The sequence below is a fragment of the Solea senegalensis genome, linkage group LG1 (genome assembly GCF_019176455.1).
Source record: "Solea senegalensis isolate Sse05_10M linkage group LG1, IFAPA_SoseM_1, whole genome shotgun sequence".
Classification (NCBI taxonomy): Eukaryota; Metazoa; Chordata; class Actinopteri; order Pleuronectiformes; family Soleidae; genus Solea; species Solea senegalensis.
Window position 1 is genome coordinate 14,736,933 of NC_058021.1, and position 21,256 is coordinate 14,758,188.

Genomic DNA, 21,256 nt, shown 5'->3' on the forward strand with positions numbered 1-21,256 from the left:
ACTGCAGCTGTGTTGACATTAAATACACACACACATGTGAAAGTGAAAGTCATGCTCAAGGCTCCTTTTAAAATATTCTTTGATATTTTCTTACTTCACCACCAGAGGGCCTTTCTGTTACTGTTACTAGGGTAATTTCAATGTTGCACCATACTCAGTACAAGGACACATTTTAGCCATTTAGTCAAATGTGGATGTGATACTTTTTATGAATACATATCTTCCTTATATTTATACAGAAATAAAAAAATATGTTAATTCACACAAAAACAACACACGAGTGTGACTCAGTTATAGTTATAACTTTGTTTATTTCGGTTCATTTTACAGCTCAAACAGATTACTATTTATTTTTTGGACGCTGCTAAAATACTTTTAAGTGCAAAGGGGTACATTTCTCTATTGAAAAATACTATTGGCTATATCATATATGTAGGATCTATGCTATACAGTACATGTGGGGAATGTGTTGCCTGAATGTCAAACTTAGAGCTGGAATGTTCCAAGTGTGCAGAGATGTCTGAATGAACACAGAGAGAGATACAGTTTTTAAACAGCTTTTCCTTCCCATGCAACACTATTTGGTTTACAAGGCTACTGTGCAAAGAGTGGTTTTGTGGGTTTTTTAAGACGTCGAGGGATATCAATGTGATAGATATGACGTGACCTCTGTCACAGATGAGAGGCACTGATGACTCCATACATTCTCACATCTGGCGATGCTTTCATTTACAGCTCCATAAAGTCTGACTTTCAGTTCATATCCATTTATTAAAAAAAAACAGGGATTAAGTTGCAAATATTGAATGAATAGTTAAAGCTTCAGAGCGTAACCTTTGGCCATCAGCAAACAGCCATCTCAGAGTACAAAAACTGCTGCTGCAATTGAAACAGAAAGAGGTGTGTGGAGCTTAATCAGCCTGGTGTGAAGTCATCTGACAGTAGTTTGACTCCAACAGTTATTAGTCAAAGTTACGCACTATGGCTTTAATAAATATTTAACAGATATTAAACCAGAGTAGTATTTTTCTCAAGTACTATCAAATTACATGATACCTTTCCAGTAAACTTAAAAATATATTTTGAAATGATGGACCTGTGAATGAAAGCATGGCCTTTCATTTTCTATGCTCAGAGTTTTCAGGTTTTTTTTTTTGCATCCTTTACGGTCAAAAACCCGCCCAAGCATGTAAAAGAAATTCAATATCAGCTGAAATTTAAGCACCAGAAAAACAAATACCAATGATTTGTGTGAAAACGGGACCACTATCAGCTGTTTGTCACGCTTTATCACATGATCTGCTAACCGACTATCTATGACTTTTAAAGCCTCAAGGAAATCTAGATTTAATTATAGTTGCTAAAAAGAGTAAACAAAAAAAGAAACAAAAGTCTGCTCCATCTGCAGCTGAATTACAGTACGTAGAAAATCTCTAAAATTATAAATTAATGGATAAAAACACAGGAATGAGCCTCTTTGAGGTGACTGGGTCGAGTATATGGCCTCTCTGCTTCTTGCTGGTTTTCTCGAGCATGACATAAAAAGATTGGAACACCTTTCCTGGAGGGAAGCAGCAGCATAGCTTATGATGACAAGGACTCACCCACTCAAACTCTGCTGTGCGGCACACGTGCAGAGAAGACGGGCAGGAGGATACTTGAGAGTAAAAATGTCACTGTTGGACATCCGCCCTGCTCATGGCATGCTGCCAGAGCTCAGTCTGTCCTTCTCTGCAGATATGGATTTCACCAGCTCCTCCACCCAGCGGACCTCAGACGCCACCTGCTCAGCCAGAACCTCGTAGCGCTTTTCCAGGCGGCCAAACTTGCGCTTGAGGATGTTGGTGGCCTGCATGGTGATGCGGGCGTCCTCCTGATACTTCTTGTGCTGCACCTGAGAGCGCTGCAGCTCGTGGCGGATGTGGCTCAGGTCGCTGGAGATGCTCTGGCTCTCCTCCTTATACCAACTCTCCTTCTCCTCGTAGATGGACAGCAGCGCCGCCACGTCCTCTTGGCACGAGCGCTGGTTACGCTCCAGCTCCTTCAGGCCTTCCTCTGCAGACGCAATCTCCTCCAGCACCTGGGAAAAGCGCTCGAAGTTGACATAGGTGTTATTAGGCGGCATGCTGGAGTGAGACTTGATGGTGTACTCCTTCAGACGAGTGGTCTTCAGGCGACGGCGCTCAGGCTTGTGGTCCCTCTCCTCTGGACGCACGTTTCGCCTCTTGATCACCTGGAGAGGAAAAAAATACAAGTATGAAATAAGTATGGCGATTTAATGGTTGTTTTTCTCACAGTTAACAGTTGCACTTGGTTGGCAACAGCTTTACAGCACTGCTGCTGAGTGGGAAAACTATGTATTGGAAAACTAACAGATTCTAAATAACCATAAATATATATTTTCTATATATATTTAAATATATTTGTTTTTGCTTTGAGGAGCTGCTGCTATATTTTACACAGTATTTGCCTTTGAAAAATGCCACAAATATAAATGTTTTAATGGACTAAATGCTCCTATGCTACAGAATAAAATGCCAGGACTCTTACGTGTGAAGATCCTATAAATATTAAATAAAGACCTTACTGAAAACAATGAATGGAAACAGGGAACAGAACAACTAGAGTGCTTTTACTTTGAAAGGGTTACAGGAAATGAGTTTCAGATGCACGCAACAGATAAAGCCAGTAATGTGCTAGTTTTATCTAATATGATCATGTTCTTCAGTAACAAACAGAGAGAGAGAGAGAGAGAGATGGAGGGAGGGAGGCGGAGTTGGTCAGTTAGTGTGTTGAGGAAAAAGGTTTGAGAGGATCAGTCACTCAACCAGGAAGTGAACTGAAGCTCACGCTTTTCTCATCAAATGTCATCAAACTACTAGGTCTACTTAGCAACGTTGGAAATATTAACAGTAAAGTAAATTCAAACTCTACTGATAAAGACATAATACTGATACACCTATTATTTACAAGTTTATAAAGTGCTTAATTAATAGAAACAAAAGCAAATTAAACTAAAAAAATGGAAAAAAACATGAACAAGGCAGTGGATTAGTGATAGCTTTTATTTATTTTATTTACTGTAATATTTCTCATGGTCTTCTTAGAGTCACGTCAAGTGAAGCCTGTGCTGTGCTTTTGTTCAAAAATGTGAATCTAAATAAATATATTTTAATAAATTATCATAATCTAGTCTTGGCAGGTTCAGGAGATTAAATGTGTCTCAGAAATATTTTTTATTACTGTAAAACATAACTGTTGAATGTTGAACTTCAAAAAAACCCAACATATTAAAAACCCCAAATAATTCACACACCTTAATCCAGGGATGCTCGAGACTGTCAACGATTGTCATTCTCTTCCTGAAAAAAAAGGAAAACAAAATGAAAGTGTTCAGATTTTGACGCGTTTCTCTCCTTTTCTTGTTGAGTTCAGTTGCAAAGTTCTTCTTACTTTGGATCCTTGACCAACAGACGGCGGATGAAGTCTTTGGCCAGCTCACTGGTGTTGCTAAAATACTCCTCATCAAAGTCGTAGTTGACGCCCGAGATGTTAGTCAGGGTCTCCTGTTTAGTCTCGCCCAGAAATGGAGACGCGCCGCTCAACCTGACACAGACAAGGACTCAGCGTTAGATCTTTATATGGACGAGTGTGAAGTGATTTGTGTTTCTTTACAGACAATTTCAAAAACACAACTCACAAAATGTACGTGATGACTCCGATGCTCCTGCAATGGAGAAAAGAAGATCCTGTCACGTATATCAGTATACAGCTTCATTAAAAAAAAAGAAGCATGTAGACATCTTACCACATATCTGCCTCCAGTCCAAGTGGCTCGTAGTTGACTATTTCTGGCGCTGTGAAGCACAGAGGAATGAATGCTTCAATTTAAACCAGATGTCGAGATTTTGAAACACACTTCACCCACTTCCCCACCACCACCACCAGGCCAGCGTAGGCACGAGCTAACATTACTTTCAAACATTTCACTTGCAAAGTAAATACACGAGAGCTGAGACAGAACCTCACCGACAAACTCTGGCGTTCCAAAGATGTTCTTGAACTCATTTCCCGCTTTAATCTGATGAGCGATCCCAAAGTCAATCAGTTTGATCCTGGGGTTTGGCACGTTCTTGTCCAGCAGCATGATGTTCTCAGGCTGGAAACATTCAAACAGTGAGAGAAAGAAGACTTTTTACAGACCTATTATTTAAATGCTCATTTAGGAGGTTTATCAGCAATGGAATATACCACCTACTAGTGTGGTTTGTTTAAGTGAATGACTACTTTTAAAATGAAAACTGTATGGTTGTCGTAGCCTTAAACGTTGGTGAAATCCTCATCTCCTCAAAACCCAAGGTGTGTTCATTGGTAAGACACAACTGAAAAAATAAACCCAGCTACCGTTTGCTTAAAAGGAAGATCAATTAAAGATAGGCGATAAAAACAGAATGATCGATAGACTCATCGTTACGGCTTTACCAAAGGCTGTAATAGAAGCTGCAGTGAGTCCTGTGGCATCGATGAAAAATCCCTCTCAACACAGAAGTGCTACATACTTGAAAAGCTACAGCCTAAACATTTCCTAACACTTAAACTGAACTTCTCACCAGCATGTCATTCATGAATGTTGGCCCTGCTTCTCAAAACCCCCCCTCCCCATAAACGGTCTTAACCACGCTCACTGACCTTGAGGTCAAAGTGGGCGATGTGTTTGGAGTGAAGATAGTGAACGCCGTCCAGGATCTGCTTGAGGAACTGAGTAGCTTCCTCCTCCGTGAGGGATTCCTTCTCAGCAAGGAAGTCAAACAGTTCTCCTCCAGACACCAGCTCCAGGATCAGGATCACGTCGGTCTTGTTTTCAAAGATGTCGTGCAGCGTGATGATGTTGCTGTGCTGAATCTCTCGCAGGATGTTGACCTCGCGCTCGATCTCTTCGCGACTCACCCCGCGCCGGCTGGATGACAGCCGCCGCTTCTTTATGAACTTGGCGGCGTACTCGCTGCCTGTGCTCTTCTCCTTACACTTGCGGACGATGGCAAACTGTCCACTGCGGGAAAACACGGTAAGAAAGACGTGAAACGTAAAGACAGGAAACTGTAATGGACCAAAGGACTTGGTCAAACGGAGAATTCAATAATGAAACAATAAAATCTAATCTAATGTAACTGATGACTTCTTTTAATTTCTTCTGACCTTCTAAGACTGAAGGTCAATGACATGATATAAAACCTATTCATCAGCTAACTTACAACAGCAATCAAATATTATAAATCTAATTTTCTTCAGCGACAACTGAAAGAAGTTGGCCACTAAAGTGACAATATTTCACAAAGTCAACTCTTTCACAATTTCTTCTAAAACACGATAAAAATTATGAAAAATGTAACTTGAAAAATGTCACAAACAAGCGTTTACAGAAACTTTAAGCCCTAAAGCAGAAACTGATAAATGACTAAGCGATAAGGACATAGTGGCTCTGAACTCTGGGTAACACGGGGCTAAACAATGAATTTAAGAAAATATACACAGACACACAGACAGAGACACAGACACAGAGACAGACAGACACACACACACACAGACAGACACACACACACACACACACACACACACACACACACACACTCTCTCTCTCTTCTTGGAACACTGCATTGAGATCCATTAATCTGGTGTCATCCCTAACTTTAAACATGAACAGTTAATGCCTAGCACTAACACTAACCCAAGCACAATACCTTAGCCCTAAACATTACCAGTCAATCAGAAATGAGGTTCTTCCTCACAAGGACCAAGTTTTGGTCTCTATGAGGACTTACTGGTCCTGACAAGGTCAGTGTTTATGCCAGAGAAGGTCCTAAAGAGGTGACACACACACACTTTGCCCTGTCCTTCAGAGACACTACACCACAGCAAAGGTGAGAAGCAGTGATGTCATGATTTTGCTGCATCACTGCAGAATAAAGTAGCGCAGGTACAATGTTGAGTAAAAGCCACTCAGATTTGATCACTAAATAGATACTGAACATGTCTCTGACACACTTAAATACAGCTCCTCACACCTGCCATCAAGGTGCATTAGGAGTCATGGTGACTACTTCATGGTAATTCATGTACTCCTTGTACTGTGCTTGCCCTGCACTTAACATGATGACAATTACACAGTGGCCTCTCTAAACCTGTACTTTCTGGGCTATGCACATCTTGTATGAACATAAACATCTACACAGAGAAGAGGGAGTATCTCTCATAACAAAGACAGACTCTTGAAGGTCAATAACTTATCAGTGCAGTTACATAAATGTCCTGTTTTTTTGTTTTTGGACAGCAATTGGCGTTCATAATGTTGCATTACATCCTGATTTCCTTTTTTGGGCAATCGTGTCATCCTGAAAAAACACATCACACCCTCTTCTGTTCTTTGCTCATTTGTCTTTGCACATGTTTCATGCAGCTGGACTGTGCTTACGTAAAGACCAAGTGTTGCCTCTTTACTCACTCCAAAATCGTATTGGCAACGTCTGTAAGATGTAATTTCACTACGCCTGTCACTGTCTTAGAAGGAGAAGTAAATCTTCTAAACATACCTGCCAAGCTCCTCTCCCATCTCATAATACAACTCGACATCCTCCTGTCTGAATCCGGCCATGATGTGATTGGAATGATGCCTCTAGATTCACTGCAGTGAAAGAGAAACGGCTGTAAACACAGAAACTGGCAGAAAGTGGAGTGGAAATACTAAACAGACAATACAGTGACCAAAACAACATCATGTACCTAGACCTGAGGGTTGTTTCACAAAAGACAAACATGCATTAAGGCAGGATTTTCCAGTTATCCTGGGTTAAACAGGCCTGGACTCTCTAAATTGTCATGGTGATTTATTCTGTGCAGCTAGTCTACTCCACACTGAGTTTAATTAATCCTGGTGTCCTATCTGCCCACATTGAAATTTCATAAACCTCCATTAGTTTCTGTTGTTGTAAAAATGTGCATTATGATTCTTCTACAATAATTGAACTTAAACCTGACTTGACCTAGCCTCACCTTATAAACCGAGGATGGACTGATTTAAGATTGACTATATCAAAGTTGTTTTTTAGTGCGGCATTGTGACACAGACCGTAGACCCTATACTTAGTCTACTTTACCTCTTGTTATGAAATGAGTTTATTTCCTCCTTATGTTGGTCTGAATCTAAACTTTACCTCTTGTTATTACCTGGGTTTCTTCCCTCCTTTTGTTAGGTCTGAATCTACACTTCACATCTTGTTGATACCTGGGTTTCTTTCCTCCTTATTTTGGTCTGAATCTACACTTCACCTCTTGTTGTTACCTGGGTTTCTTTCCTCCTTATTTGGCCTTAGTGTACACAGCTGGATTTTTTCTGAGACTCTGGCTGACGTCAGACATCTGCTGCATACCAGTCCTACTGACATCACCTCCTGCCCGGACCATGTATCCCTGATTCGGTTAAAGGGACGAGGGTTTAAGCTGCATCCTCGAGAATTTACACCTTGTTTAACTATAACTGTAATCTACAAAATATGCACGTATACATAATCAAAACTAACTTGTTTCTTAAATCTAGCTGATAACACACTGGTGAGAGCTGTAAAAGATTTAGAGGCGACTCTTCCTCTTGTGAGAGAGGACATTTTCACAGGCGATTTTCAAGAGCACAGGCAGCATACAGGTTTCTTTTAAGCCACAGATACAGAGGCGACCTGGTGCACAAGCATTAACGAAACACACGTTTTTTTCAAATAGGAATAATTCAATAAATTAAGGGAATTCACCAGCAACGGACGACGGCTAACGTTAGCCTAGCTGCGTTAACCAGCAAGCGCACGGCACAACAAGCAGCCCCCGCTGTTTTAAGATACTTTGAGGACAATATACAGTTGACAGCGATGAGATACTGTTAACAAAATAGACACACATTTAACAATATAAAACTAAGAGTCAACGCTGCACTTACCGTACAGTTGTCTACGAGAGCCGCATTCCTCTGTGGAGTATACGAACACTCGGCACTGTCAAGTAGCCACAACAAAACACTGGACATCCGGTCTATCTTCAAAATAAAAGCCTCTCCGAATTTGACAATTTCCTGGCTATTGATATATGTTTGTCTATTTTTGACACATTTCTCACTTTTACAACCAGAGCAGTGGTGAGTAGATTTTATTTTATATCTTACACGTGTTCAAGAAGGAATTACATTAAGATAGGAATTAACTAAGAGGGTTTATTGGATGAGATTAAAAATATTACACATAAGCATGGGAGTGTAATCTTTTTTTTCAGAACATTTTGTATAAAAAATATCAGAATATCAGTAGTTCCTGAAAAACTCAGACCAGCTTGTGTAGGGCAGATGATCCGCTGTAATAGGTACCTAATAAAGTGGCGGGTGGTTGTACTTTTAGAGTCGGAAGCACTTCTGATTTCTTTACATATACGCGGAGGACAGAGTTTGTGTTGTGAAAGCACAACTGGTCTAAGTTCCGGTGTTGATGCATGTTGCTTTCTGCAGGTAAACGTGCAGCAGCCGGGCGAACATATGGAATGACGTCATCACGCCGAGTGAATCATCCCGCTGCCCGCAGGATGTCAATAAATAACAGGATTGAGCATGCAGCAGCAAAGATTACAGACTGTCTGTGTCTGAAAATCTGCACATCGACAACAACAACTACAAAACAGCACCGGTGGTTGTTATGGGTGACGGCCTCTTGACCATCCCCTCCGTCTTTTCCTCAGCCACACACACACATACATTTTTTACCCTCTTACAAAATATTCTAAAAGTGTGAAAACAAGTGGACAATGGAAAAAAGCCGCAATCTTTAAGTTGTAGTCGGAACAGAACAAATCGGAATTATGCGAAGCGAATTGCGAAAAATGAAAAATACGTGTTCCCTGACCGGGAATCGAACCCGGGCCGCGGCGGTGAGAGCGCCGAATCCTAACCACTAGACCACCAGGGAAACTGCTGTTGATGTGATTTCATCACTTGAAGAATACATCAATGTTGATTGATTGTACTTCCTATGGTTTGAGCAATCTGTTGCATATGACAGAAGCTCTCCAGCAGATTGTAATTATAGTGAAAATAGACTCCCATGTAAGGAAAGCTGAGCTGCAGCGGTTTTTACTTCTTAAGTGGTGGTTGCAGGGAATGAGCGTGCTGTAAATAACCAACCACCCTGTGATTGACTGCGTTCATGACATTGGACATTCTCTGGCTGAGAATGAGCTTTTTGTTTGTTGAAGCATGAATTACATTGTATTTCCTATTATTTTTTAATATCTTCTTTTACATTCACTATTTGCTTTTATATTTATCTGTTATAGTCTGACACATTTCATATTTGAATAAACATGCAATTAAAAAATAATTATATTTTTCTTAAAAGTTTTTTGAAGTTTAAGCGATCTGGCATTGGGCAGTTCTGTTGTGACTTTGACTTCAACGAATCAGAGACGTGCTTATACCCTAGACATGATGACAGCCAATCAAACGCCTGAATTCTCAAAAACGGGCGTGTCTTGTGTGAACAGCTGGTGGGGGTTAGTAAGTGGACTGGAGCAGGGCCGTTTTGTCGGTGGTTGATGGGGGAAACAACAACGAGCCATTTGGCATCATGAGGCTCCGTGAAACACTGTTGTGGGCCGTCCTTTTTGTCCAAAAGGTGAGAGCGACCGGAAACGGCTTACCCGCGTGTCTATGTCGTAAAGCGGCGCGTGGTTGAATGTGGGTTATTGTTTTCAACTGCGTTCCGGGGGAGTAGTAGCACGGATGCTATGAGTGCTAGCCTGCGGAGATGACCGTCCGTGGGCCCCGGTGGAAACACACACTCACCATCACCATCACTCACCCTCACATGAAATATGAGGCGTTATCGCTTATTTACCAAGTCACCGAGGAACCGCAGCGTTTATAACCGACTGTACCGTGTTTATAACAGACAGCAGACACAAGTGTTAGCAAACAAACAGATCACATTAGACAACAATCAGGAAACGATTGACGACGCGAGGGAGAATATTTGTCTGAACATTATCGTGTCTTTATTTAAAGTTTATCCTCTATGTTTAGCTTTCTGTTTTGTTTTCATGTGGCGTAATAGACTCCCAAAGTCCTTAAGATGCCTGTTACTGTTTTAAAGGCCTTACATTAGGTGATAGATAGATAGATAAAACATAATTTGACACCATTTGACACAACTTTTACAGATAAACACTCGTACGATATTTACACTCACTATGAATATGGCTTACTATGGATATATGACTCAATTCATTCGTGCTGATGAAACCACTTCTTAATCAACCATTTCACAAACATAATGCTTCTACCATGTGTCCAATATTCTTCTTCCATGAGAAAGAAATGTGCAGCTCACAGCATGACTGATGTTAAACCCTATTACTGCTTTTTAATTAACATTAATTTTGTGAGTCATTCATGTGATATTTATTTTTTCTGTATACAAATCAGTGATTTTGACTTATATCAAACTGATCCCAATGCTCGATTAGCCTCATCCTTACACAATTTAAAAAAAGCAAGAAAAAAAAGCCATGTAGGACATTCATGTTGAGAACATGTCATTCTGTACAAAACTAAAGCATCATCACAAATTGCTGACTAAAACCAAAGCTTCTGCGTCCAAGAAGATGTGATTTGTAGATCCAGAAATAACATGTTTAAAGGGTAAGTGTTGTCCAGTCTGAAAAGTCTAGGAGGTTCACCATGTTTTATGAAGCTTACTGGGATTTTCAGAGGGTTAGGGGTGAAAGGTGAAATGGCAACAACACAGCCTGTGAATGACTGATCAAGACGGGTCAAAGTGGGAAAAAAATATACACTGATGTTAACACTGTTGGCATGTTGACAGGTGGTGGCAGAGTATGGTATGGCCCATTTCAGTGATAAGGTGAACAGCAAAGGGAAGGATTACTGCATATTCTTCAACTCTCAGTGGGCACGTCTACCTCAGGACCTCAACAAGGCAGTAAGTGGTTTTATGAATGAGACAATACATTGGGGGTGAAACACTTTCATGACCACAGGAAACCCTCAGGATCTCTCTTGCTGAGTTTTCACATGACCTCACAAAAGAGATTACTGAGAGCTGGCAGGAGAATCTCCAGAGTTTACATGTTCAGCTGTGTGAAAACCACTCAAGTTAACTTCATGATCACACGTGAAGTATTTTTAATACTTTAACTACTTCGCAGTGTAGAACAGTGGACGGATGTACTAATATGGAGCGTACCAATGCTTGTAGTGCCTGTTTTTGAGTGATATCAATATAATGAGTTATAGCCGGAGGGAATACTGTGTCAAAGTCATTCCAGTTATTTTTATATATCACTTTGTCATAAGGAAAAATCATCCCCCCCTCTAACAGTCTTCAACGAAGATAATGATTACAAAGAGTCGGATAGCATGACAGGGATGATCCAGCTAATTAGGTCTAGTGTCTATTAGGAAATAAACATTCATGTATTTCTATGAAGAGTTGAACCATAACAGAGATCCCCCCCAGCTTTGTTTAACACCGTCTTGTCTCATAGTCACGCCTGCAGATCTATGACCTGACAACATCAGTCCTGTGCTCGGCCTCTGAGGTCCCAGAGGGCGGCTTCCCAAATCACATCCCCATGGTGATGCGTGGCAACTGCACTTTTTACGAAAAGGTTCGCCTGGCCCAGATTAACGGCGCCAAGGGCCTACTCATCGTCAGCAAGGACAGACTGGTAATCTATAAATAACAGTTCAAAGCTGTTGCTTGTGCTCATTTGTGCATTGTTATGTTGACTTTAGAAGACTATATATTTTCTTTCTTTCTTTCATTTTCGAACTCCAGACACCACCAGCAGGAAACAAGTCTCAGTATGAGGAGATTGACATTCCCGTAGCGTTGCTCAGCTACTCTGATATGCTGGACATAGGGAAGGTAAGAGGTCATCTTTTCCTGATAACTCAGCAGTGTTGAAGAGTTCACACAATGCTGATTAGGTTCATCAGCAGTATAGCTGTGTTTAGATCCTGTGCCATTAGTTTATGGTCAAGTTGTTCAGCAGTTTGACAAGAAAGAAAAAAACATAGAGGCAGAATAATATTAACAACAACAATTTGCGCAAAATGCAGCTTTAAGTGTGGATATTTCACAGTCTGACAGAAGGGGTGGACACACATGAACGGTTTATCGTGCAGCAGACAACAAAACAAAATTAGATAAAAGGTAAATAATTTAATGGTTGTGTATATCAATGTTTCCACCTCTGCTCTCCACAGAATTATGTTCTCAATTTGTCTGCTCCTTCATGGATGAAGTGATTGGACTTTCTGGTCAATATTTAAGGATGCTGTGACCTCTCAAATCGCAGTTCTGCCGTGTACATGAATTATGTCAGGAATATGATCAGAGAATTTGTTTGCTTAACAAGTTTTTTATTCATTTTTGTCAATTCAACTTGGGGAAACAATTATTTAGACTGAAAGCGCAATGGTCGTACAACTCCATGACAGGCACAACGAACCCTAACATAACGCTGTTTTTCTAACTCTTGCAGACTTTTGGTAAAGGGAGACTTGTTGCCATGTATGCACCCAATGAACCCGTGCTGGATTACAATATGGTCATCATCTTCTTGATGGCTGTGGGAACGGTCGCAGTTGGAGGCTACTGGGCAGGCAGCAGAGACACCAAGAAGTAAGTGGACACGACTTTGGGACGGAGTTCACTGTTGGTTCTTTTCGAGTGTTTATTTGTATTTGTCCACAAATGACTGTGTCCTATGCTTTACTTACTTTCATAACAAAATGTAGAAGCATTTTTCTAGTGTTTCATTTTGGATCCAACCCAAATATAGCTCATGCTCTGTTATAAAAAGTAAAACTCTTACACAAAATTAGATGAAAGGTGCTGAATGAAACATTTAAAAACAAGAGACCTCAAAGGCTTCAACACTTCATTTGGATCGGTGTAGAACTTTACCTGCTTATAGATATTTCTACTATTATTATTCTGATAGCTATTTTTTATTTAATGAAAACATAACCTCCTTGGCAGATTAGGATTAGGAAGGATTTGAAATAAACCAATGTTAAGTCCAAAATACAAGGAAAGTATAAGGAAATTGAAAAAAAAAATCAAGTTTAATAAAGGTAAACAAAATAAATTAGTTTTTTAATATATATCTTGTTTTCGCATGGAGGGAAAATTGTGTTTGTCTAATATCTAAGTTGGTTTTTGATCATTGTGACGGCAGTTTTGCTTTTAGCCCACATTTTCTTCGAGAATACTCTGTGTTTCGTCATGAGTGCTAAACGTAAACAATCAGTCAAAGTTTTCTACAAAGTACAACAAATGGATGATTTCTCAAGTGTTTTCTCTTCCAACAATGTGTTTGCATGCGTTCTTTTCTGGACCGAGCAGTCGGCCATGAACCCTGCCACTCCTTAAAGCACAGTGTTTGTCAGTGACTCACTGGGTTATGTCAGCCTGAATCTGGGGACACATTCAGGTGTGACACACAGGACCACGGGCAAAAACATGTTGTGTTTTGCACTCGTAGTGAATGATTGTAAATATTAAGTGTCACAAACTGCCTTCCCCTTACTTCCTTGCTTTATGAGGGTAACAGAATCTTTATGGGGCGCTGATCAGTGGAAGATGAACATGCTCCAAAACACGGACTTATCACTATTTAATTCTCCCGCAGACGCTACATGAAGCACAAGCGGGACGATGGCGCAGAGAAGCAGGATGAGGAGACGGTCGACGTCACCCCTATCATGATCTGTGTGTTTGTGGTCATGTGCTGCAGCATGCTGGTGCTCCTCTACTTTTTCTACGACCACCTAGGTACAACACAGACACACAACATGCCATTGTTGTAACATTATTACATGCAGAATTAGGTCGGGGTCACACGGGATGTGTGACATTTTGCTGTTTTTGTTTTAGAGCAAAATAGACAGTGAAAATGATCTATGACCACAGTTTCAATGTCTATACCTGTAACCATTTCAAAGTAAGAACACGCTAGTGTTTCAATATTTTCCTACAAGGCTTTTATTGTGAAATATTTTATTGTAAAGATTAATCTTTAATCTCCCTCCACTGTTTTCCCTCACTCTTCAGCCATTTGGGTGATTGCAATCTTCTGCGTGGCCTCGTCTGTCGGCCTCTACAGCTGTCTGTGGCCTTTTGTCAGGAGAATACCATTCTGCAAGTGCAGGTGAGACGTGTTCACATCAGGATTGTTTCATATTTCTGGTTTCTTTGCTCCAAATAACAAAGAAATCATTAAAAATATTCTGGAAAGTCTGGGAAACACCAACATTTTCTGACATGTTATGGACTGAGCATCTAAAGGAGCAATCTAATTTTGACACTGTGCCTTGTATATTTGAGGGTGTATAGTGCAACTGCTGCACAATGGTAGCCAGAGGAAATGAAACAAAACTATATTCTGGTTGTAAAAGCTGGTTTTTGTGTGCACAGGATCCCAGAGAACAACCTGCCGTACTTACACAAGCGGCCGCAGGTCTGCACGTTGCTGCTGTCGGCTCTGTGCATCAGCATCAGCGTCACTTGGATGGTGTTTCGCAATGAAGACCAGTAAGTCGAATCCATCCTCTGCAAATGCATATGTTTAGTCACATGTCTGGAGAAATCCCAGCTGCTTGTATCTCGCTATGTCCACAGTGGAACTATGTCAACGCTCCATATCGGTCGTGTTTCTTCTGTCCCTGTGATAACAAGAATACAATAAAAAGTAGAGACCGCAACAAAGAAACTATTTAAAAGGAAAAAAGAGTTTGGAGTTTTTGGAGTTTGGAGACATGACACACAAAAAGCATTAATGTACAGATTTAAAAGTGTCTCATAAATATAACAAATGCAAATAATGCGACTGCACGTTGCCTTGCATTCTGCCACCAAAGCTCTCAGAAATAAAATAAGTCCTTTTGTTATTCTAGCAGCATAAATGACATACTGTGCATTCAATTGTACATTTTCTCTGAAGGAATCTTTCATTAATAAGGTGCTTTGTCATTTTAAATCTCCATAGCAGTGAAAATCCTGACACCTTTTAAGTTAGGATTTATTTTGACTCATTATTGTAGGTGTTAAAGATGGTGACTCTGAGCTAGAAACATAACTGACCATAGAGATCATTGAAATGGGAGATTTCAGGGGTATAGATAAATACTCGATAATGTCAATTTGCCCACCTCTGCTGCGACAGGAGGTGAAATCTTTTCTGTCTGTGTTCTATATCCTTGTTGCGTGTGTATTGGATGATGACGGTGGTGTTGTGTCCTGCAGGTGGGCGTGGGTGCTGCAGGACGCCCTGGGCATCGCCTTCTGTCTCTACATGCTCAAAACAGTCAGACTGCCAACATTTAAGGTGGACATAATCTTATTCTAAAGGTGCTGCTAGGCACACATTTGTACTGTGGTGGTTGAAAATCTTATTTTTTTCTCTCTTCATCCTCCACAGGCTTGCTCTTTACTACTGTCAGTCCTTTTTGTCTATGACGTGTTCTTTGTATTTATTACGCCCTTATTTACAAAGGTACGTAAAGGTAATTTTTTTCCCCCTCTCAGACTCATTCACACGTCTATATCCATACATCACGCTTGCATGTTTCCTCTTTACAGAGTGGGGAAAGTATAATGGTGGAGGTCGCGGCTGGTCCCTCGGACTCCTCCACGCATGAAAAGGTGAGTTCAAATTCCACATTGAGTTTTAGTGTAGTTCCGGAAACCAAACGCTGGGAGTCCCACTGCTCTAAATGCCTCCTCTAATCTGTGAATCTCATGTTCTCCTCCAGCTCCCCATGGTGCTCAAGGTGCCACGGTTAAACTTCTCTCCACTGGCTCTCTGTGACCGGCCCTTCTCCCTCCTGGGCTTTGGTGATATCCTCGTACCAGGTAATTCATTCCATGCATCATCACACGCACGCGCTTTGTGCTTCTCAAAAAAGAGTGACAACACACTGTAAATTACGCTCTTAAATATCTACTGTTCATGCTCTTCAAATACACTTGTCTGTACGTTGCATTTCAGATAACACCTGCTTTATTTCTTTGTCTTTTTAATGTTTAATTAAGCATATTTATGTCTATAAATGTGGTCAAATTCTGCTATGACACAAAATCTTAGGTTTAAATTAAAGAAGCGTTGTGTATATCTATATCATTTTGTCGATTCCATGTGTTTTGTAATCATTATATTTAAGATAATAAATGTGTTGATTATCAATGCAACAGCTTTTAAAATTAGGTCCTGACACATTATCACGTTATGACGACATCCAAAATCTATTTTTTTCTAAATTTTTATTCTACTCTATATTTCTATTGAAGTTGCCCTTTAATTGTAAAAACATTGCGGTGTTAAATATGAATTATTTTCTGGTTTCTTTTCTCCATATAACAAAGAAATGAAAGTGAAATAATGAAAAGTTAATTATTTCAGTTTGTGGACAAAACAAGACATTTGAGAACATCATTCTTTCCACGTTTGGCAAACACTGATCAACATTTTTCTTTGGACCAAAACAATCATTAGTTGCAGCCCCAGTACAGTGAATGGACGTCTCTGCATGATTAATAAAGTAATTGCACTTGAATGATCCTCTGCCTTTTTTCCTGTCAGGTCTGCTGGTGGTTTACTGTCACAGGTTTGACATTTTAACACAATCCTCCAGGATCTACTTTGTGGCCTGTACAATCGGTAAGTACATGAGATGGGGGGAGCGGGGTCATGAGAGCTTTGGAATTGGTTAAATGTTGCTGTAATTGAGAAAAAAAGAACATACACCTCAAGTAAAAAATCATTCAGAAAAGTTCTGGATCAGTCAAAATCTTCATTGCAATGAAAAGGATGGTGGAAAATCCTGACACCTAATTTCCTATTTCAAGGATGGTAATTGCTGCCAAGAATTGACTATCCTCGTTATTTTAAAGTGGTGCTTATCTTCTTTTTCAGTACTTCAGGAGGCAAAATAAGTGAACGTATTTTATGTAATAAAAAGCAGGTTTTCACTCACTGATAGCTCCCTGTGTCTCAAATGTTTGACGAGCAGCACAGAGAAATAACTCCAGTCCAAATGTGAAGAAGCAGCGTATTGAGAGAACTTACTGACCGTCTGTGTTGTTGTCTTCGTCTCTGCCAGCTTACGGCATCGGCCTGCTGATCACCTTCGTAGCCCTCGCCGTGATGCAGATGGGTCAGCCGGCCTTGCTCTACCTGGTGCCTTGCACTCTGCTCACCAGCCTGGCCGTAGCACTGTGGCGCAGGGAGTTTCACCAGTTCTGGACTGGAAGTGGATTTGTGGTGAATACCAGTTTGATATGACTGCCCTACTGCTGGAGAACAAAAAGACTTAAACAAAAACCACAAACCAACCCAAAATAAAAAAAAATCTAGTTAATTAACATGCAGAGTAAAGTGAATTTCAAGTTGAGTAACCCCTTTAAATAATTCCATTTGTTCCAACCGCTTGTTTCTGTTGTACTGTCTCCTCCTTCCCTCCCTCCCTAACCTTGTTTTTACTGTGGGTGTGTAATAGTCTGCTGCCGAGGACCCAGCGGTCTGTGAATGCCACTGCAGGTATTCTTTCTCTGGGCTCACTACTTTACACTTCACCATTAAAAAGGTCCAGTGTGTAACACTGAGCAAGGTTTACTGGCAGAAACTGAAACTACTAGTGGTGCTTTTCCATTATACAGTTCTAGCACTACTTGGCTCAACTACTTTCTTTTCCATTAGCGATGGTACCTGGAGCTTTTTTTTTCTGGTTCCTGAGGTTCCAAGTGAGCTGAACCGACTAAAATGTGATGTCAACATGTGACTGGCGGTCACCGATCAGTCAGAGAGTGTCGTCACTGGAAGAGTCACAAGCGCGACGTCAGACAAAAGAATCAAACCGAACAATGCAGAACTGTAGATCAGATAAAAAGACTTACAAATCCCTGAAAACATGCGTTAATCTCAACATTTAACAGAGGAGTCTGGTGTGAGCCGAATCACAACCTGCTCAGGCGGAAAAGTATGGTGCAATTTTGTGAACAAAACCTGATTCTAATGATTCAGTTACACCTAAAAACAACTACTTTGCTCGTCTCTGCAGCGCTATGGCAACTCTGCCCACGTTGAGGATGTACTATAGTAATGGAAAACAATGTATCGAGTAGAGTGCTAGAACACAATGGGAAAAGTGGCCATTAGTTAACTTTTGTTGAACTGTAACCTATTGATAACTGTTGACATGATCTAACCATCATGGTACCTGTAACTCAATAAGTGCTACAGTGGAGGAAAAGGATCATCCACTGTGTACGGCTGCAGTAGCCTGTGTGTTGCCTTCACTGTCCCATCATAAATATTAAAGTAATCTGGTTTCCTGGATGAGTCCAAACGTAACATATATAACAATATGTAATAATATGTAAAAATACAATAAATTGCCACCAGGGGCGACTCTGTTTGAGTCTATGGGTAAAAACTAGTTCAATTCTTTTTGGTTTTTTTTTTTTTTTAGGGAATTTTTGCCGATATCTCTGGCATTTCTTGTCCGAACAACATTAAAGTCAGTAGTGGTGTTGTCGTGGTTTTCGTGTGGCTGATTTAAGTTGCATATTTCAAAGCTTCTAAACGATAGTTCAGATAATTATCGGCGATTATTAAAGTATCAGCTGCTACGTTGTAAGTGCATAATGACTAAAATAAAAAATAGCTTAGTCTTTTATATATGTACTTTAGGCAAAGTCATAGCTTTAAGGAGGCCACTGTAACAATCTGCACTTTCACCTGTAGACGTCATTAATTCTTGAACACTGGACCGTTACTGTTGTTCTCCCTGTTTTGTGTGTGTTTGATAGATTAGTGACTATTTAGCAAAATACAATAATGATGGTGGCTGGTTTGTTATTAAGGGTTAGTGTGTGTGGTTTCTGTCTAGTTAAAGGTGTTTATTCTTCCATGAATGTTACACTGCTGACTACACTGACATCAGTGTAAAGCTCCTTTCATTTGATTCAATTGACAGAGGAATGATTGTATACTTTTTTTGGTTGTGGGTTTTAATTAAATTTAAAACGTTCTCTTTTGTCTCATATGTGCTGTGTTTTTTTTATTTTGTCCCTCGCAGCCTGCCATAGCGCTCGCACCGATCAACTGTACACAAACTGCGGTGCCACAGAGAGAAGGGCCGTCGATGAAAGCGGAGCCACAAACTGAACCCATCGCTCCGAGTGAAGAAGAAGACGAAGACCTGTGCCAGCGGCCGCCTCAGGGAATGCCACCAGCTGAGAAACCCGGCGACATGTGCAACTGACAGCGCTTTTCATTTTCACTTCATAGTTTTTTTTTGGTTATTTTTTTATTTTTTCCTACATTTCGTCTTAGTCAACGGACATTTTAAAGATGGACGTTAATTTGCACTTGTTGTGAAGGGACGAGCAGAGGAGATCTGTGTTTTACTGCTTTGCAGTTGGACTGGACACTAATTTGAGGCATTAAACAAACCTGGCAAACACAACGGAGTATAAAAAAAAAAACCCTCTGTTGTGACATGTGCACAGTTTGTACCAAGTACATTTACTACATAAGTACAGTTGTGTTGTACTCGACTTTACAACTTTAATGTTCCCAATTTTATTCAACTTATTTCAGGGGCACAAATCGTTATTTGGACGACACTACATTTATTCAGCAGCTGTAGTTCAATGGAGAAATCACAGCTTAAATGAATCTGGCAAGTCTTTGCCACTAGGTTTGGATGCACTGGATTAAAAACAAATAAAGTGAGAACTAGAACTGCAGTGATTTAACTCATTTACAGAAATAACCAGCAACATTTTTATGATTCAGTTTTGACCAGACCAAGGCAACCGCAACACTGCACTAGAAACGTGCAAACAGTCAAAAAGAAGAAAAGAAATTCCACTGTTCAAAGCAGTTTTGACGGGATAAAACACTACTTGTCTCCATCCACTCCTGTGCTGCTGCTGCATACACACAAACGTTCCCTCTCGTCAGGTCTGATGGTGTGGTTTGGTGGATTTTGCGTCATACAAATGTTACATCTCTGTTCATACACACACCAAACGGGCAGAATGAAGTCACACAAAAGTTACGCACTGCAACTTAGAAAATAAAGGTCCTTATTCCTTAATCTGTTTCATAACGCGCAGCATAATCTCCTCCAGTGTCAGAATATTAAATACAGCAGTGATGACAATGTGATGCTATCGTGGATGTTTGACTGAGCCAAAGTTATGATGATATATTTTTCAAACTGGAATTGTGTTGATATTTTTGTCATCTTTATATAGTTTTTTTCTTTTTTTGCATGCTATGATTTTTGACTTGACATTGTAAAGCAAGTGTATAATCTATAATACAGGATTTTTATGCCATCACTTCTTGTAGTTATTACTCATGTCATCTTAATAGCGGATGTCGGCCTTATGGCGCCCCCGTGTGGAGAGATTCGGTAGAATGTGTTGTGTGTTTAAAGTGGCTTTATGACAAACCTGAGTGCTGTATTCAAAACGATGAAGTGCTACAGTTTAACTGTGTTAACCGAGGAGTGAGTGACATGTAACGTCGTGTTACCAGTGTTCATAGATTACTTTAATTAAATGAAGCATTTGACAATATTTTTAGTAAATTTGAGCGCTGGCAGAGTTGGAATGTGTCTGTATATAATGTAAAAAAAAAAAAACAAGGTCTCAGTACACTCACGTCACTCTTTACATCTGTGTAGACAAATGTTGGATTCTTCTTTTTCAGATCTGAGGGAGTACAAAGGTTAGTACACCTTGGTCAGTGTAGTTGTTTGGATGTCACTGATTCAAAAGCAGTGTTTTTTTCCCAGGACATGAGATTACCCGTTTACCGTTTATATTTTGTTGTCACACCAATTGGTTTTTAATGCCTCAGTTGAGGAATACATATAATAAACAAACAAACCTTGTATTTGAGACTGTGTGGGTTGTTTGATTAGTCAATTTTGATCATCTCTATGAATGTCAGATAATTAAAGATTGATAAAGATTTGGCTCCTAAGTGACATTTGAAGTTATTTAAGGTCCAGTGTGTAACATGGGAGGGTTTATCGGCAGAAAAAGTAAAATAAATATAAATTTTTTTCAGAGCCTAAGAATAAGTCTTATTTGCACTCCGTCATGTTTTTACAACATGTCTGAAAAGA

At 40.1% G+C, this 21,256-nt stretch overlaps 2 protein-coding genes and 1 non-coding gene across 5 annotated transcripts; 1 reads left to right on the forward strand and 2 right to left on the reverse strand.

Moving 5' to 3' along the window:
* Positions 1-779: 779 nt before the first annotated feature.
* Positions 780-8,051, reverse strand: dapk3 (death-associated protein kinase 3). Its single transcript, XM_044044139.1, has 9 exons — positions 7,982-8,051; positions 6,588-6,679; positions 4,690-5,050; positions 4,030-4,159; positions 3,809-3,857; positions 3,701-3,727; positions 3,454-3,606; positions 3,317-3,362; positions 780-2,233 (listed from the first exon to the last, which is right to left on the reverse strand). Exons 2-9 carry the CDS (start codon positions 6,647-6,649, stop codon positions 1,697-1,699), a joined length of 1,365 nt encoding a protein of 454 aa, XP_043900074.1. The 5' UTR covers positions 6,650-6,679; positions 7,982-8,051; the 3' UTR covers positions 780-1,696.
* Positions 8,052-8,921: 870 nt separating this feature from the next.
* trnae-cuc lies at positions 8,922-8,993 on the reverse strand. Its single transcript has one exon. It is a non-coding gene; the product is annotated as a tRNA-Glu (tRNA).
* Positions 8,994-9,578: 585 nt separating this feature from the next.
* Positions 9,579-21,026, forward strand: sppl2 (signal peptide peptidase-like 2). 3 transcript variants are annotated; one of them, XM_044022855.1, is made up of 16 exons: positions 9,619-9,698; positions 10,908-11,024; positions 11,590-11,772; positions 11,883-11,972; positions 12,592-12,731; positions 13,744-13,886; positions 14,166-14,262; positions 14,529-14,645; positions 15,357-15,438; positions 15,532-15,606; positions 15,693-15,755; positions 15,866-15,965; positions 16,693-16,770; positions 17,213-17,373; positions 17,609-17,649; positions 19,190-19,256. In XM_044022855.1, exons 1-16 carry the CDS (start codon positions 9,651-9,653, stop codon positions 19,197-19,199), a joined length of 1,545 nt encoding a protein of 514 aa, XP_043878790.1. In that variant the 5' UTR covers positions 9,619-9,650; the 3' UTR covers positions 19,200-19,256. The 3 variants fall into 3 exon arrangements, 2 of the variants coding, with proteins under 2 accessions (XP_043878789.1, XP_043878790.1); XM_044022854.1 differs by lacking the exon at positions 17,609-17,649 and having other exon boundaries at positions 9,579-9,698; positions 19,190-21,026; XR_006360223.1 differs by lacking the exon at positions 19,190-19,256 and having other exon boundaries at positions 17,213-17,498; positions 17,609-17,623.
* Positions 21,027-21,256: the final 230 nt, after the last annotated feature.

Bases quoted from the DNA above. Each gene is read 5' to 3' on its own strand.
- dapk3 (XM_044044139.1), bottom strand. From the start codon at position 6,649: ATGGCCGGATTCAGACAGGAGGATGTCGAGTTGTATTATGAGATGGGA. The intron at 5,051-6,587 runs GTATGTTTAGAA...GTTTTCCCGCAG, and splicing joins ATGGGAGAGGAGCTTGGCAG to TGGACAGTTTGCCATCGTCC. The intron at 3,858-4,029 runs GTGAGGTTCTGT...TGTGCTTCACAG, and splicing joins TGGAACGCCAGAGTTTGTCG to CGCCAGAAATAGTCAACTAC.
- sppl2 (XM_044022854.1), top strand. From the start codon at position 9,651: ATGAGGCTCCGTGAAACACTGTTGTGGGCCGTCCTTTTTGTCCAAAAG. The intron at 15,439-15,531 runs GTGGACATAATC...CATCCTCCACAG, and splicing joins TCAGACTGCCAACATTTAAG to GCTTGCTCTTTACTACTGTC. The intron at 15,607-15,692 runs GTACGTAAAGGT...TCCTCTTTACAG, and splicing joins TTACGCCCTTATTTACAAAG to AGTGGGGAAAGTATAATGGT.